This window comes from Bos javanicus, chromosome 11 (genome assembly GCF_032452875.1).
Source record: "Bos javanicus breed banteng chromosome 11, ARS-OSU_banteng_1.0, whole genome shotgun sequence".
NCBI classification, from domain to species: Eukaryota; Metazoa; Chordata; class Mammalia; order Artiodactyla; family Bovidae; genus Bos; species Bos javanicus.
The window spans coordinates 19,150,793-19,166,689 of NC_083878.1; the positions used below are offsets into that span (position 1 = coordinate 19,150,793).

At 40.6% G+C, this 15,897-nt stretch overlaps 1 protein-coding gene across 3 annotated transcripts in view; it reads right to left on the reverse strand.

The window, feature by feature from the left end:
* Positions 1–561: 561 nt before the first annotated feature.
* FEZ2 (fasciculation and elongation protein zeta 2) overlaps positions 562–15,897 on the reverse strand; it is a 45,139-nt gene continuing 29,803 nt past the window's right edge. The window contains exons 6-9 of one of the 3 annotated variants that reach the window (XM_061432067.1): positions 11,292–11,372; positions 8,922–8,997; positions 4,310–4,375; positions 562–1,519 (exon numbers count right to left, since the gene is read on the reverse strand). In XM_061432067.1, the coding sequence (XP_061288051.1) occupies positions 1,503–1,519; positions 4,310–4,375; positions 8,922–8,997; positions 11,292–11,372 (240 nt within the window). In that variant the 3' untranslated portion in view covers positions 562–1,502. The remainder of the gene's footprint in view (positions 1,520–4,309; positions 4,376–8,921; positions 8,998–11,291; positions 11,373–15,897) is intronic. The other 2 variants (XM_061432068.1, XR_009739324.1) reach the window with 2 other exon arrangements.

Sequence of the window (15,897 nt, forward strand, 5' to 3'; positions counted from 1 at the left end):
CATTTAGTCTGCCCTCTTGTATGGCAGTTCTATTGGTAAGAATCTTCATCAGTTCAAGAGCATGGGACACACTGTTCACATATTCACTATGAAGACACGAGTAAAACAAGGAACCGTCTCCACTTCCACACAGCCCTAGCGCAAGGCTGACATGCTCTGCTGGCATCAAACTCCAAACTGACCTGTTGCCGTCTTCCTGTTTTACTGAGCAGAGCGAGGAACACAGTGGGCTCTGTACACTCAACAGATGTTTTAAGTGGGATCTGAAAAGTCCGACGGCTAGTTAGACTCTACTTACATTCATGTTGGTGCTGGGAAGAGGCTGTCAGGAATGCTTCACAGACACAGGAAAAGACGAGACTTCTGTCATTCCACAGTAGCTTATCACTATCTGAAAAATGCCCCTCTCCCCGCCCCCGCACCCCCACTTAGCAGGAGGCTAATCAAGACCTCACCAGCTCACGCTCTGTAACAAGACAGTGTGGAACAGCAAAGGGAGGAATGCGGCATGGTTAGGGGAAGAAAAGTTTAATAGAAACCAAAACTCAGAATTCTCAAATGTATGCTACTTTTTTTCCAACATTTATTAAATGGAATTGACTTGACTGGAACTGGCAAAGGTGTTTCATGACTAGGGATGGATCCATGAGTAGCTGTTCCTAGAATTAGTGCTTGAGGAAAACACAGGCATGAATACAATACGACAGTAACAGGGAGCAGGCACTGCCGCAGCGTATGGTTTAAGCACCTTAAAAGACACCAAGTCCTTTTAAGGACACTTTTTCACAGACATGTGAAATGAAACATGGGAACCTCGAAAGTTAAACAATTCAAGATTCTGAAAGTGAATGTCAGCTTAATGGTTAAAACTTGAACAATGGTGAGACACGCAGCAAGCCTTAATATCGACCATCTCCAGGTGTTTTGATTTTGACAAAGTACTGAGCCAAGATAATGTATATTATGGTTTCCCTTCTTCCAGAAACCCCAGGTTTCAGTCTCTCTGGACAATACTGGTAGGTAATGTTTATACGGACAGTTCTCTTAAAAAAAAAAAAAAAAAATCAGTGTTGGTTCTTGCCATCACCGAAGAACAGCTATAGTATAAATCTCTCAATGCTTTAATCTAGTTCTTGAGTGAGTGCAGTTTAGATCTAGAAAGCCGTAAAAACTCAGACGTTCTGTCCGTTAATGAAAAATACAGCTGCGTGTGCACAGTGAACATCTCTCCCCCTTACGCTACAGAGCCGGGGAAGAGCTCAGAATTGTTAGTATTTAACAAAAAAAACTCCAGAATCCAAAATAGTGCCATGGTTCTCTCAGTTCAAGATACAAAGAATTAGAGCAGGCATGATCTAGTAATACTGAACCACAAACCCAAGTTCAAGTGTCCTGAGTTTCCAATCGCAGGAAGGTAATAGTAGCCAGCTTTCAGAATAATGCTATAGGAATTGTAGCTTGTTGCCCACGAAGGATAAAGCTGTTCCTGAAGTGATGCTGCCCTATGTAGGACACAGAACTAGAGGAGGAAGAAGAAAAAACTTTTGAATAGAAATGCATATTTTGTATACATTACAAAGATGTATATATATATATTTATATACATTTATATGTATATGCATTTTATATACATTCTATATGTATATAAAAAACACCATTAAACAAAATTAAACATTAATACATATCTATAGTAGCATTTTTTTAAAGGTATCAAAGGTTATACCCAACAACGAAAAGTTTTCTCAAGACACACTGATTAGAATTGTCCAGAAATGAGATGCCAAGAGGTCATGTCTCTCAGGGTACCACTTAGAGATACAAACCTATAACAGCCTTGTTGGAGGCTTGTAACACGGCAGACAGCTAACTGGTGAAGTCAAAGAAGGAAGCAAGTTTCTGCACACCACTTTCCTCCTATCTTGGATCAGCACAGTGGCAGCCAGAGCTACACTAGCCTTTGGTACAGCTGTTGAGGGCTGGGATAGAGCAGGCTGCAGTGGCGTGATTAAGCAGTTGTGAGAAAGAGAAGCTTAATAGTTCATAAAGCACCCACCCCATCTTAGGTCAAATGAGGCCACTTTTCTACCTTCTTTCACTTGTCACCTTCGCATTGAAATTAAGGTGGTATATGTAGGCAGCCAGGCTTCCCAGGTGGCTATGGGTAAAGAACCCACCTGCCAATGCAGGGGATATACGAGACGTGGGTTTGATCCCTGGGTCAGGAAGATCCCCTGGAGGAGGGCATGGCAACCCACTCCAGTATCCTTGCCTGGAGAATCCCCATGGACAGAGGAGGCGCCTGGTGGGCTACAGTCCATGGGGTCGCAAAGAGTCAGACACGACAAAGCGACTAACACACACACGCAACCCATAGTCACTGGTGTTAAAAACAAGGAGAAAGTCGCACCAAGAAAGGGGATGAAGAGTTTTCCCTTAAACAGACATGACCAAGCGACTCACACACAAACACATACACACGCCACCCATAGTCACCAGCGTTAAAAACAAGGAGAAAATCCCACCAAGAAAAGGGATGAAGAGTTCTCCCCTGAACAATACCCCCTTCCCAGGTAAAGTGTTCTACTGATCCCCAAGGAAGAGAAATCACTAACTGGCTGTGGATTTCCAGAGTGGGTGGAAAAGAGCATTCTGAATCGCCTTCTATCCTCACCTTCCCAAGCACGTGAACACCTCTGAGTGTGTTACCCTCCCCTCTTCATTTTCTTGGGCTATCGAGTCACTCCTTAGTCTGAACCCCAGCTGCTTCTCCACCCAGTCCTTACAATACAAAGCCAAGACCACAACACATGGACACAAGCAGCTTGTCAGCAGCTGGTACACTTTACCTAGAGGTGGGCTGGCAGGTGGGGCGGGCAACTGGGTCACCGGGATGGGGCAGTGGGGCAGAGGGGAAGCTTGAGGCAGGGCAGGGTCACAGTTACAGTCCTGGGTTTTCAGGGAAAAAAGCAAAAATCACTCCCCCACCCTGCCCCCGCCCAAGAGCACTCTGCTCTCTGGGTCATACAATTCTCCCATGAAGTCTGATGATAAAATAGATGGTGTTTGGGAAGCTGGTCTATCCCTGGCTCTCATGGCAGTACCCTAGCAACCCACTCCAATTGAAACTTAAGACATGTTCTTTATGTGCATCTCATTGCTGATTCACATCTATAAAGAACAAACCTCAGAACGATCCAGCTTTCATGCCAGTGCTAGCACAACACAAAAGCAGAGAGGTCAGGCTTTTGTTTTCAGAAAATTGAGAATGCAACAGGAAGAGAAAGCCCTCCATCAGAAAACACGGCTTACTTAAAAACACTATCATGTCAATTTAGTCTTTCCTACCCCCGTTAACCCGTGATACTTAGGTACTATTCGCTTTGTGCTAGCTCCTCCTATATCAAGCTGTGATTGAGGAATAGTCCCATCTGAGTTACTGAACATCTCACAGATCCCAAAACTTCTGTTCAGTTAGCAACTCCTGATGGAGAAGAGCGAGAACCCAGAGAAGAAAAGTGTGACCAGAGGAGAGGACTGCTCTGCTGCCCTGAAAACCTGTTACCTGAAAAACTGGTACTTTCAAAGAAATAACTTCATTCAAAAGTATTAGCTTTGCCTAGAATTAAGGAAGATCTTCAGTCCCTCTATTATCCAAATTTTGTTCTTTCCTCAGCAAAGTAGGTGATGTCATTGAAGTCTCACACAATCTTCTTTGCCTCATCATTGTTCCCATCCTGTGTGGTCCGGATCTCTCGTAAGATCTACGGCTCATTCTTCCCTGCCCTCAGTGTGTGCACATCCGTTCTTTTTCTCCTTCTCCCTGCTTCCCCTATCCCTTACCCTATCCCGTCCAGTCCCTTTGAGATGGTTAACTGGCTTTCATCTGTCCTTCTCCTTCTATTGTCCCCAAGATAGCAGAGGCACCTTTCTCAAATCCTCCCAGTGTCAACACCCAAGACTCACATAATTATAGCAATATCTCCATAATATTTTCTCCACTGCCTTCCTCGATGTTTATAATTTAGCTGTGAAAATTATTTCCAGCCCAGGACCTCAAATAAAAACTAAATTTTATATAACAATGCTTTATTATGCTGGGAGCATAAATAAGTTACATATCTATCCTCATGCTGTAAAATACAATAAAGAAAAGTTGCACATTTAGAAGTTACTTTTCAATCTATTAGCAAGATGATACATTTATTGACTAATCAAAACATTGCAACTACTGCACATATACTATTCTAAAACTCACCTTTTTACCCCAATATGAAATAAAAAGCTTAAAAAAAAAAAAGAAAAAACTCACCTTTCAGTATATAGTCTGTTAACAAGCTTGGGACTTTTTCACTATCCTCTTTCATGGCACGGAGAACTGTAAAATAAAAGGAGAAAGAAAACAATGATTTCAAATTCAGACAATCTCTATTATTCTAGCCTTAGTCTTAATTACATGGTATAACCAATTCATGCAAATTGATTATCTTCTGGATGAAAAACTTACAACTGCAAATGGACAAGAATTTATTATAGCTGAATAAGTCCTCATTCAGGTAAGAATATTACAGCTACCTGAGAGCTATTTTCTTGATTTAAAATTTCTAAACAGTGAGGCAGGAAAGGGTTTATTACACAGAGGCTCAGTTTTTGTCTTCATAAATACTGGCAAGCAAGTTACCAAAATGTGCGCTTCTATGAGCTCTGGGAAGGAGAACCTCGGTGCTGAGGTCTAATGAGCTGGAGAAACTTAGAAAAATGAAGAGTTAGCGGCACTCTCCAAGGTGCATTATCTGTCAGCCTCCTCAGAAACTTTTAAAGAAAAGAATAAAATGAAGAACAGACTTCCATCAAGCCAGCACCCTGCCAGGCTGCCTGCTCCTTAAAATGCCAGAGGGACCTGGGTGAGTCAGCCTTATTCGAAAGAGAATCCTTGACAATTTGATCTCTAAGCAAAGACATAATAGAAGACACAGATACTATTATAGTGGTTCAAAAGCATCTAGACCACCTGGGTTCGGATAAACCCAAGAAGAATACTGTCCTTTCACAGTGACTGCCAACTCAAACTCTCTCCGGAGCATCCCCACTGTTCTCCCCCAGACGTGTGACAAGGCAGCCCAGTGCAGCTGCCAGGTCAGCCTTCCTGGGTTTAAAGCCTGGCTCGGCCACTTCCTAGCAGTGGGACTGTGAGCTAGTGACTTAACCACCCAGCTCCTCATCTGTGAAGGGACAATAATAATTAATTTGTCTCCCAGGGTTATTGTGAGTATGAAGTTACCAATTTAGACATGAAGGGCTTCAAGTAGTGTCTGGCACATAATACACACTATGTAACATGACCATCATTACCATCATAACCAACAATGTTCTAATTCTTATTATAGCTATTATTGCACCTCCAATAGCTCTTATGAGGAAGGCTACATATCTAAATGCTGACTGTCTCCACAGGGCTTCCCCTGCAGTATATCTACAGGTAGGAATGGCAGAGGCTCAGATTCTCCCCAAAATTTTCAAGAGACAAACTCTTTTAAATGTTCGTAGTAAAGGTCATCCTTCCATCTACTATACTGATATAGTATACTAACTTGGACACTCATTACACACTGTACATACTCTCGCTCACCCCAAATGCCAAGTTGTGTCAGTCTACAAAGACACCGTCTAAGACTCTGTGCCTAGGGCATTTTGATGTGGAAATTATGTAGACTTTGGTTTGGCCAAGTATGTGCTAGTCCTTGATCTGAGAAGTTGAGATTCCTCAGCAGTTCCTGGCAGTATTTCTGTTCCCTTCTTAGAGAAATACTTATGTTCAGTATTTCTGTTTTCAATCATATTTTAGATTTGTTTTCAGTTCTACATAAAATCACACACCAAAAGCCAGCATTACTAAAAAGCACAGTGGACTGGGAATTACAAGAGGTGGCTCTATAATTAGGCACTCTCCTAGTAGAAGCACAGAGTCTTAACCACTGGGCCACCAGGGAGTCCCTGCTACGTGGCCTTGGACACTCGTAACTTCTTCCTGAAGCATAGCGGACTGGGCACCCACATAATCCGTGAATTCTTCTAGACAGACTGGCATCACATAAGCTTGAAATGTTTTGAAGTTTTGTTCAAAGGAAAGAATATGTCAATCCTAAAATTCCAATAAAAAATTCATTAATTCTAAAAAAAAAAAAAAAACTTCCAGTTGGCAGGCAGGCTGCTTGCAGATAACACACTTCTTTCCTCAAGGTCCCTCTACCTATGCCTCCATAGCCCCAAGTTCCAAAATCCAGATCACCATTAATATCCACTCCTATGATGTTCTCTCATATGGCTCCCTCTTTAATTTACAGTTACCACAAACATTTATGATTAGAAAAAACCTAACAGGTGAGCAAATTCAATCCTTTCAAGAAAAACAAGGCCAAGTGATTGACTTGTACCAAACTATTCCTTCTCCAGGGGATCTTCCCGACCCAGGGATCAAACCCAGGTCTCCCGCATTGTAGACAGACGCTTTACCGCCTAAGCCACCAGGGAAGTCCATTAATCTATTTGCTATGAGGTAAACAGAGCAAATATGTTAATCCTAATTTTTCACTGTGACCAACCGAGATGCCTGTAAATAACAGGGACAGAACCAGAATTTAGGGCTCATTTATAGCTATTATAGATACACATTATATTGAATGTCTCTTAAGTCTAACAAATTATTTTTTAAAATGCAAGCCCATTGAAGGTGGAATATTTTTGTCTGCTTTGTTCACTGTAGTATCCCAAGTGCCCACAGCATGGCCCAGGGTCGGCCTTCAGTAAATGCTTGCTTAGTGAATAAGTACTGAAAATATTATCATCAATTTATTTTCTACCTGTAACTACCTACCTTCATCTCTGCATTCCTAAGAAAGGAGTGTTTCAGGCTGCACTTCTAAGTCTTTCCTACTGAGATACTGTCAGTCATATTAATATAAGATCCATGAAGCACTTATTTTACTGAATATTCTTAAATATACCATAGGTGATGGAAAATTAAGTTACATTTTCTTCCCCAAAAAGTTCAGCTTGTAAATGTTTCAAAATTCTTCACAGAGCTAGAACAAATAATTTCACAATTTGTATTGAAATACAAAAAACCTCGAATAGCCAAAGCAATCTTGAGAAAGAAAAATGGAACTGGAGGAATCAACCTGCCTGACTTCAGGCTCTACTACAAAGCCACAGTCATCAAGACAGTATGGTACTGGCACAAAGACAGAAATATAGATCAATGGAACAAAATAGAAAGCCCAGAGATAAATCCACGCACCTATGGACACCTTATCTTTGACAAAGGAGGCAAGAATATACAATGGATTAGAGACAATCTCTTTAACAAGTGGCGCTGGGAAAACTGGTCAACCACTTGTAAAAGAATGAAACTAGAGCACTTTCTAACACCATACACAAAAATAAACTCAAAATGGATTAAAGATCTCAACGTAAGACCAGAAACTATAAAACTCCTAGAGGAGAACATAGGCAAAACACTCTCCAACATACATCACAGCAGGATCCTCTATGACCCACCTCCCAGAATATTGGAAATAAAAGCAAAAATAAACAAATGGTACCTAATTAAACTTAAAAGCTTCTGCACAACAAAGGAAACTATACGCAAGGTGAAAAGGCAGCCTTCAGAATGGGAGAAAATAATAGCAAATGAAGCAACTGACAAACAACTAATCTCAAAAATATACAAGCAACTCCTGCAGCTCAATTCCAGAAAAATAAATGACCCAATCAAAAAATGGGCCAAAGAACTAAATAGACATTTCTCCAAAGATGACACAGATGGCTAACAAACACATGAAAAGATGCTCAACATCACTCACTATCAGAGAAATGCAAATCAAAACCACTATGAGGTACCATTTCACGCCAGTCAGAATGGCTGTGATCCAAATGTCTACAAGCAATAAATGCTGGAGAGCGTGTGGAGAAAAGGGAACCCTCTTATACTGTTGGTGGGAATGCAAACTAGTACAGCCACTATGGAGAACAGTGTGGAGATTCCTTAAAAAACTGGAAACAGAACTGCCTTATAATCCAGCAATCCTACTGCTAGGCATACACACTGAGGAAACCAGAATTGAAAGAGACACGTGTACCCCAATGTTCATCGCAGCACTGTTTATAATAGCCAGGACACGGAAGCAACCTAGATGTCCATCAGCAGATGAATGGATAAGAAAGCTGTGGTACATATACACAATGGAGTATTACTCAGCCATTAAAAAGAATACATTTGAATCAGTTCTAATGAGGTGGATGAAACTGGAGCCTATTATACAGAGTGAAGTAAGCCAGAAAGAAAAACACCAATACACTATACTAACGCATATATATGGAAATTAGAAAGATGGTAACAATAACCCTGTATACGAGACAGCAAAAGAGACAGTGATGTATAGAACAGTCTTTTGGACTCTGTGGGAGAGGGAGAGGGTGGGATGATTTGGGAGAATGGCATTGAAACATGTATAATATCATATATCAAACAAGTCGCCAGTCCAGGTTCGATGCACGATACTGGATGTTTGGGGCTGGTGCACTGGGACGACCCAGAGGGATGGTATGGGGAGGGAGGAGGGAGGAGGGTTCAGGATGGGGAACACATGCATACCTGTGGCGGATTCATTTTGATATATGGCAAAACCAATACAATATTGTAAAGTTAAAAAATAAAGAAAATCAGGAAAAATACAAATCAGCTCTAGAGTGAGAGTTGGATTTGATGTCACAGCCATTTACATTTTCCTTCTCGAAAGAATAAATGATGAGATCCATCATATGCTACCCTAAATTGACAAAATAAAACATCAGCAACAATTAAAATAAGTGTTTAGAATCAGCAAAAGTAAATAAGGTAACAGTTTAATTTCATCTTTGCTTACTTTTTGTTAATATCTGAAGATCTTCAACAGATGGTGGTCCATTTTTTTTCTCATAAGGAATGACTGTTGTCAAGTACTGCCAAGTTAAAAAAAAAAAAAAAGTCACTTGAATCTGCATTCCCTTCTCTGTAAAAATGTGATATAGTTACTAGAAGGTTTGTTTTATAACATGAAAGATGAGCCACTTTAACAATGAACACAGGTATCTTACTATCTCAACCAGAGCTCATTTTTTTTGCCCACCTCTATTTCATACAAGCCCACTGTTTACATAAATATCTACTCTCCTTTCAGTTACTGAAAATTTCACAGAAGGAGGTGTGGGAGGGTGATCTGCCCAATTTGTTCATTGTTAAAGTGAAGTCTTATCTAACATTCTCCTTGCATATTTCAACACATTTTTGAAATGGTAATTTAAATGCAACTACATAACCATTCTGCATAACAAAATAGTTCCCAGCAGTTAAATGATTCTGTTTCAGACCATTTTTTCCTGGTTGAACAATACAGTCACATGGGTAAGTTGACAATTTTAAAAGTGCATTCCAGCTTTCTCCAAAAGCTAAAACAGAAAAACTCAAGTAATTTTAGAGATGCATTACTGTTATTTTAAATTATTGTGTAAGTAGTTATAAATGCGTAAAGGTATTAAAGGAAAAGAGCAAAGTGAAGAAAGAGAAACGGGCCTAATAAATAATGAAAATTCATGTCTGATATTGAGACAAACTCTCTGGTTCTCTACTATAAGGCTCACAAGTATCACTAATGTTCTATAACTATGTCCCATGAAAGCATAATCTAAAACTTATTGTCCAGATTCTCTTCTGACCACTCCACCAAAAAAAAATGTATAGCTCAATGTATTTTGCATGTGTTTATCTAGAGATCTGCTAGTTTGTTTTTTTTAACTTGGAATCTCCAGGTGCACCCAATATTTAGCCCCAGTCCTGACTCTCAGCTCTATTCCTAATCCTCTTTGAGCAATTTTATCCCATGCATAATCAAAAAACAAAATAGAACTGCTTAACAATAACTGCTTACAATGAATTAGTCAATATTTAAGAAACTTAATTTCCACCATCTTTTTGGTGTAGGCCTCTGCAAGGTGATGCCCAGTTGTATAACCGAAAACGTTTCTTTGTAAAGAATACCCAGGAAGCCAGAAACATGTCCTTCTGGGGCATCACTAATAGCATGCAAGTCAGGCCACTTGAAGGAGGACCAGGAAGCCACATGTGGCATGCATGCTGTCTGACCACACTTTCAGGCCTTCCTGCCCCACTCCCACATGCTGGGTCAGTTTGGAAGGTATTCTGCTATTTTGTGAGTTTGAGAAGTGAGAGGCATTAAAATTAAAAAAAAAAAAAAATCAACCGTCCCTTAATGGAGCCCACTTCTGAGTTGCAAATGCCAGTGTGAAGAATTATTTAAAGTTGGTTATTTCTCTTCTTGAGCAAAGCAGTTATTTCTCTTCTTGAGCAAAGCAGAACTATCTGCGGTAAAAGCCTAGGCTCAGATGCCTTACTCTGATAAACTGCCTACGAGCTATATACACTCTGCAGACTTGCCCAATCTTCACTTATGAAGTAAAGAAGTTTTCTTTTTAATGTGAAGGTTTCAATTGTGAAAGGTAATACTAAGCACACTCAATATAGATGTGTTTCCTATGCTCGTGACATTCCTTAAGTCATTATATTAAAAAAAAAAAGTTAATATAACTAACACTATAAATAACATTACACATTTTACTATATATTTATATCCATGGGTGATTTTATACTAATAATCTCTCATGCCTCATTCAGGGGACAATGGAGTTGACTGGCCACATGATACATCTTAAAAACAAATGAATTTCATTTAAAAGTAGGTAAATTCTAGACAGTTTGACCTAGAACTATAGTCTAAATGATACCAACATCTGGCTTTCCTTCCCCGCCGATGAGATCTTGTTTCTTTTTTTTTTTTTTTTAAACTTTACATAATTGTATTAGTTTTGCCAAATATCAAAAGAGATCTTGTTTCTTAAACGTTCAGAATTACAGTAGCATATTCTAGTTTAGTTATTTTCACAACTATATATTCTATGCATGCAATTCATTAAATCAATACATTCATATCTGTTTAAAAGTAAGAGTGAAAAATAGAGCTCTAAAACATGTATTAAGAATGCATTTATTGTCCAATTTGAAAAATGCTTTTTCCTAAAGGGAAATATTATGCTTTATCAAGGCTGTAAATATAATGAACTTTCATTTCTCTCGTTTAAGCAATAGTCTTAGTAAATTAGTAAGACTGCCAGCTTTCAGGACCTTAACTTACACAGAGAATGAAAAAGCAGAGAATGAGAAAATAAGGATAACTGAGCACCTGTTTCTCTCCACCTGAATTTCCAAAGGTGTGGCGGAGGCCATTCTGAATGACATTTGAGATCCCTTCCATGCTGAAGCGCTAAAGGCAGCGATAAACGGCCCGGAAGAAAAGGACAGGGAAAGAAGTTCAGAGACTATTAGTAAGAACGTCCCACGATGACTTATGCGCCCGAGAGGCAAGCAGTTAGAAAACGCCACCAACTCATTCAGATAAAGCAAACAAAATCATGCTTTTTTAAAATGCTTTTGCTTTCATCTTTGCAAGTCAAATGCAAAAGCAACTATGTTTATGCTACTATATGTGTGAAGATATGTCCTGAAGTAGCTGATCAGTAAATCTGCTCCAATACAAACTCTGTAAGTTGTACAGGTATTTGTTTGATGCAAAATTTGCCACATGACTTTAAAGATACCTTTTGATATTGTTTACCTATATTTTTTCAAAAGTCTGAAAACTTAACACTAACAGTATGCATATTTTCAGTCTAAGTTTGCATATTTCTACTACAGGCCTGGAGAAGAGTAACATAACATTTGGCAAATGGAAACGCTGTTACTCAGAGCATTGGTTATGGCTTCCCACTCACTCTGCAAGCCACCTGCCACTGCCTTGGTACAGAAAATGCGAACTGGAGGAACGCATATGCTCTCTCTTCCTGGAGAGCAGAGTGGATCCCACGTGCCAGCACAGCCCCCTAAGATTTCCACCGACTTTTCCATTCTGTTTCTAGAAAACAATTCTCGCTTCTTTCTCCCAGCAACTCCAAGACTTCCTAGAACCTGCTGTGCGGGAAAGGGAACATTGTTTCCCTACACTACTCATCTTGATGTGTAACCCAGTCTACAAACTCGTCAGACGGTGGAAAGAGTCCGGGGCACCTCTGTGGCTGCTGAGTTAAAGGACTGTGATGGATCCTCTTACAGCATGACTAATCAAGGAGAAAGGCATTCTGAAGCGGAAGCTCAGTCCTGATTCACCGGATGCTTCCTTCCCCTGGAATTTTATGGGGGTGAGTTGTGTCAGTAAATACATCTGAGGTGTCAACATAAAGAATATTTTACTAGGCCCTACGGACCAGAAAAAAAGGGAACCAAGGCAATGGTCTCTACCCTCAAGAAACGCAAAGTGTAGCTCAGTGATTCCTAAGGCATGGTCGAGGGCCAAACCCACCTCTATCCCAGGAAGCCTGAAGCCCTTTCAGGGGTCAAAGAGCTCAAAATTATTTTCTTAGAAAATACTAAGATATATATACTAAGTATAATATATATACTAAGATATAATTCTTACTCTCACTCTCTCATGATTTAAAGTACAATATTTAAAATGACAGACTAGATGCAGAAGCAGATTTGAGAATCTAGCTGTCTTCGATTAAGTCAGGTATTGAGACTGGAAAAAACGCATAGCCGTGCCATTTTTCTTAATCTTTTTACATAGTTATTTCTCATAAAAAATAAGCTATTTACATAAGCATGAGTAATTTTCTTATTTGTATTTTCCCCATTTTCCTGTTGGTTTTTTACATGGATTTTTAGAAGTCAGCTATGTATATACACATATCCCCTCCTAATGGACCTCCCTCCACTCCCCAATTCCCACCCCACCCCTGTAGGTCATCACAAAGCACCCAGTTGAGCTCCCCTTATTGGTATTTTTAAACGAGTTAATATGTTAAATTTTTCAGTTTTAACTTCTAATACAGTAAAAAGCAATATAATCTTTATAAACAAAAGGTCTTTGGAGTCTTCAGTGAATTTTAAGAGTATAAAGAAGTCCACACAACAAAAAGCTGAGAAATACCAAAAGGTTTCATCTTTGAAGAAGCTCAATGCCTTTGTATCAATCACATACTCGATGGTGTTTCTGAAAATCCAAGTACTTCATGTGAGTTTGTCCAACTACATCTCTCCTCTAACCCTGTCCTTCCAGGATCTCTACACTTCACTTTGTCTCAGTAAGAATCAAATGTCTGGTTAAGATACCCCCACTAAACATACTGTTAACTTTGCTGGCAGCATTAACTCTTCCTTTTGATGAATTGCTGCTAAGCTGCTAAGTCACTTCAGTCGTTTCCGACTCTGTGTGACCCCATAGACGGCAGCCCACCAGGCTCCCCCGTCCCTGGGATTCTCCAGGCAAGAACACTGGAGTGGGTTGCCATTTCCTTCTCCAATGCATGAAAGTGAAAAGTGAAAGTGAAGTCTCTCAGTCGTGTCTGACTCTTTGTGACCCCATGGACTGCAGCCTACCAGGCTCCTCCGTCCATGGGATTTCCAGGCAAGAGTACTGGAGTGGGGTGCCATTGCCTTCTCCATTTGATGAATTAGGTTAGTATTAAAGTGAAAGGCCCTCAGTCGTGTCTGACTCTTTGCAACCCCATGGACTATATAATCCATGGAATTCTCCAGGCCAGAATGCTGGAGCGGGTAGCCGTTCCCTTCTCCAGGGAATCTTCCCAACCCAGGGATCAAACCCAGGTCTCCCCCATTGCAGGCAGATTCTTTACCAGCTGTGCCACAAAGGAAGCCCAAGAATACTGGAGTGGGTAGCCTATCCCTTATCCAGCGGATCTTCCTGACCCAGGAATTGAACAGGGGTCTCCCGCATTGCAGGCGGATTCTTTACCAAGTAAGCTATCGGGGAAGGTTAGTATTAACACCTCCAGATAATCATGTCTGTAGATTTCTCACACTATCATATAATTTGTTCACATTTTTTTAAACAGATTATCAAAAGAAAGGACTTCTTAGGACCCAGCATCTATGATAAAACTCTTTTCAAATAAATTATGTCTATCAAATGTAGACATGTTCAAATGTTCCTTTCAAAAGCAACAAAGAGAAAAAATACTTAATTTTCTATATTACTTCACTCTACTACCTACAGGCATGTTAAAGTCAGAGAGAAATTCAGAAAACCTCAAGCAAAACATTTTAGAATCAATGTATCAGAAAACTAAGGTATACTTCACATTTAAACAGAGCATTCTAAAAACACTATCTTGGGACTTCCCTGGGGGTCCAGTGGTTAAGAATACACCTGCCAAGGTAGGCAACATGAGTTCGATCTCTGGCCCTGGAACTAAGATTTCACATACCACAAGACAACTAAGCCTGCACGCCCCAGAGCCCATGCTCTGCAACAAGAGAAGCCATCAGGATGAGAAAACTGCTCTTCACAACTAGAGAAAGCCTGCGTGCAGCAACAAAAACCCAACACAGCCCAAAATAAAGAAATAAATGAAATTTAAAAATAAAAACACAGTCTTTACTTTTCCAATTGGAAACCTAATTTCCATCCCTTGGTAGGAGGGGAAGGGGGGAGTTAGTTTATGCAAATTTTTAAATTCTTAAACAAAGTTAAATCTATTAAATGTCCAGTTTTGGATATTACTGAGCCATTTCAACTGCCAACAGCCTGCGTTATCTATGAAAGATGGCTTTCCTGCAACCAGGTTGAGTGAAAGTGAATGAAAGTGCAACCACATGAAGTCAGAGTAACTTAAAAAAATACAAAAATAACAGGTGATCCTGCCCAAAGAAGTTTATAGTAAAGGAACTCCCTGTAGAACCCTTGCCCTCGTGGCTGGTGGCAGCTGAGTCAGTAACTATGGGCAGTTAGGCCCCAGCAGACCCTGACCAAGCAGGCAACATTGCAGCCAGTAAGGCTCCACTGGGAAAATGACAGAACAAGAAAAATCAGAACATTCGGGGAAGTAAAAAGAAACTGTCTGAAAGATACACCTCCCCACCTCCAGCTGCCATCAACCCTCACCTCCCCAGGAACCACTGAGTAACAAATGTCTCCCCCGACTGCATGTTCAAACTCCACGTCTCTGCGAGCCCTTTCCCACTGCTGCGCATGCCTGCTCAGCTGTGTCGGACCCTTTGCGACCCCGTGGACTGCAGCCCACCAGGCTCCTCTGCCCATGGGACTCTGCAGGCAAGAATACTGGAGTGGGTTGTCATTCCCTTCTCCAGGGGATCTTCCTGACCCAGGGACTGAACTGGAGTTTCCAGTGTCTCCTCCATGAGTAGGTGGACTCCCACCATTACCACCTTTAAATTCTCAAACCCTCAACCTCTCTTTCCCTGGGGTTTCCAGAAACAACTCTTCCCAGCATCATTGCTCTGATGCTGAAGGCTGCGGACACCCTTTAGATCTCTTGGAGACATTCAGTAATTTCTCCTCCTTCTTCCGTGGATTTCTAGATACCACACTCTCCCAGGGTCCCGCTGCCTCTGGGTTGCTTCTTCTGTGAGAAGCCTCTTTTTCTGCTCACCTCTTACATACTGGTGTCTCCCCAGAACTGTGTCCCTGTCTTTCTTCTCATGCACACTCTGCTTTTTCCACTTCAACTTCTGCCTCTGGAGATCCACCACTCCACTATACCAAGTGCTTAGAACACAGTCTGGCACAGAGGAAGGCCTTGAGAAACACTAGCTGCCTTTATCATAATCTCCTTCCTGGGTTTATGTTTAGTGGCCTATTGGACATCTCTACTTAAACATTCCAAAAAAACGTGTCATACCCAAGACCAAATTCATCTTCCTCTCCCTCACCAAAAAATGTTTTTACTAAAAGCCTATTTTTCCCTCAGCAT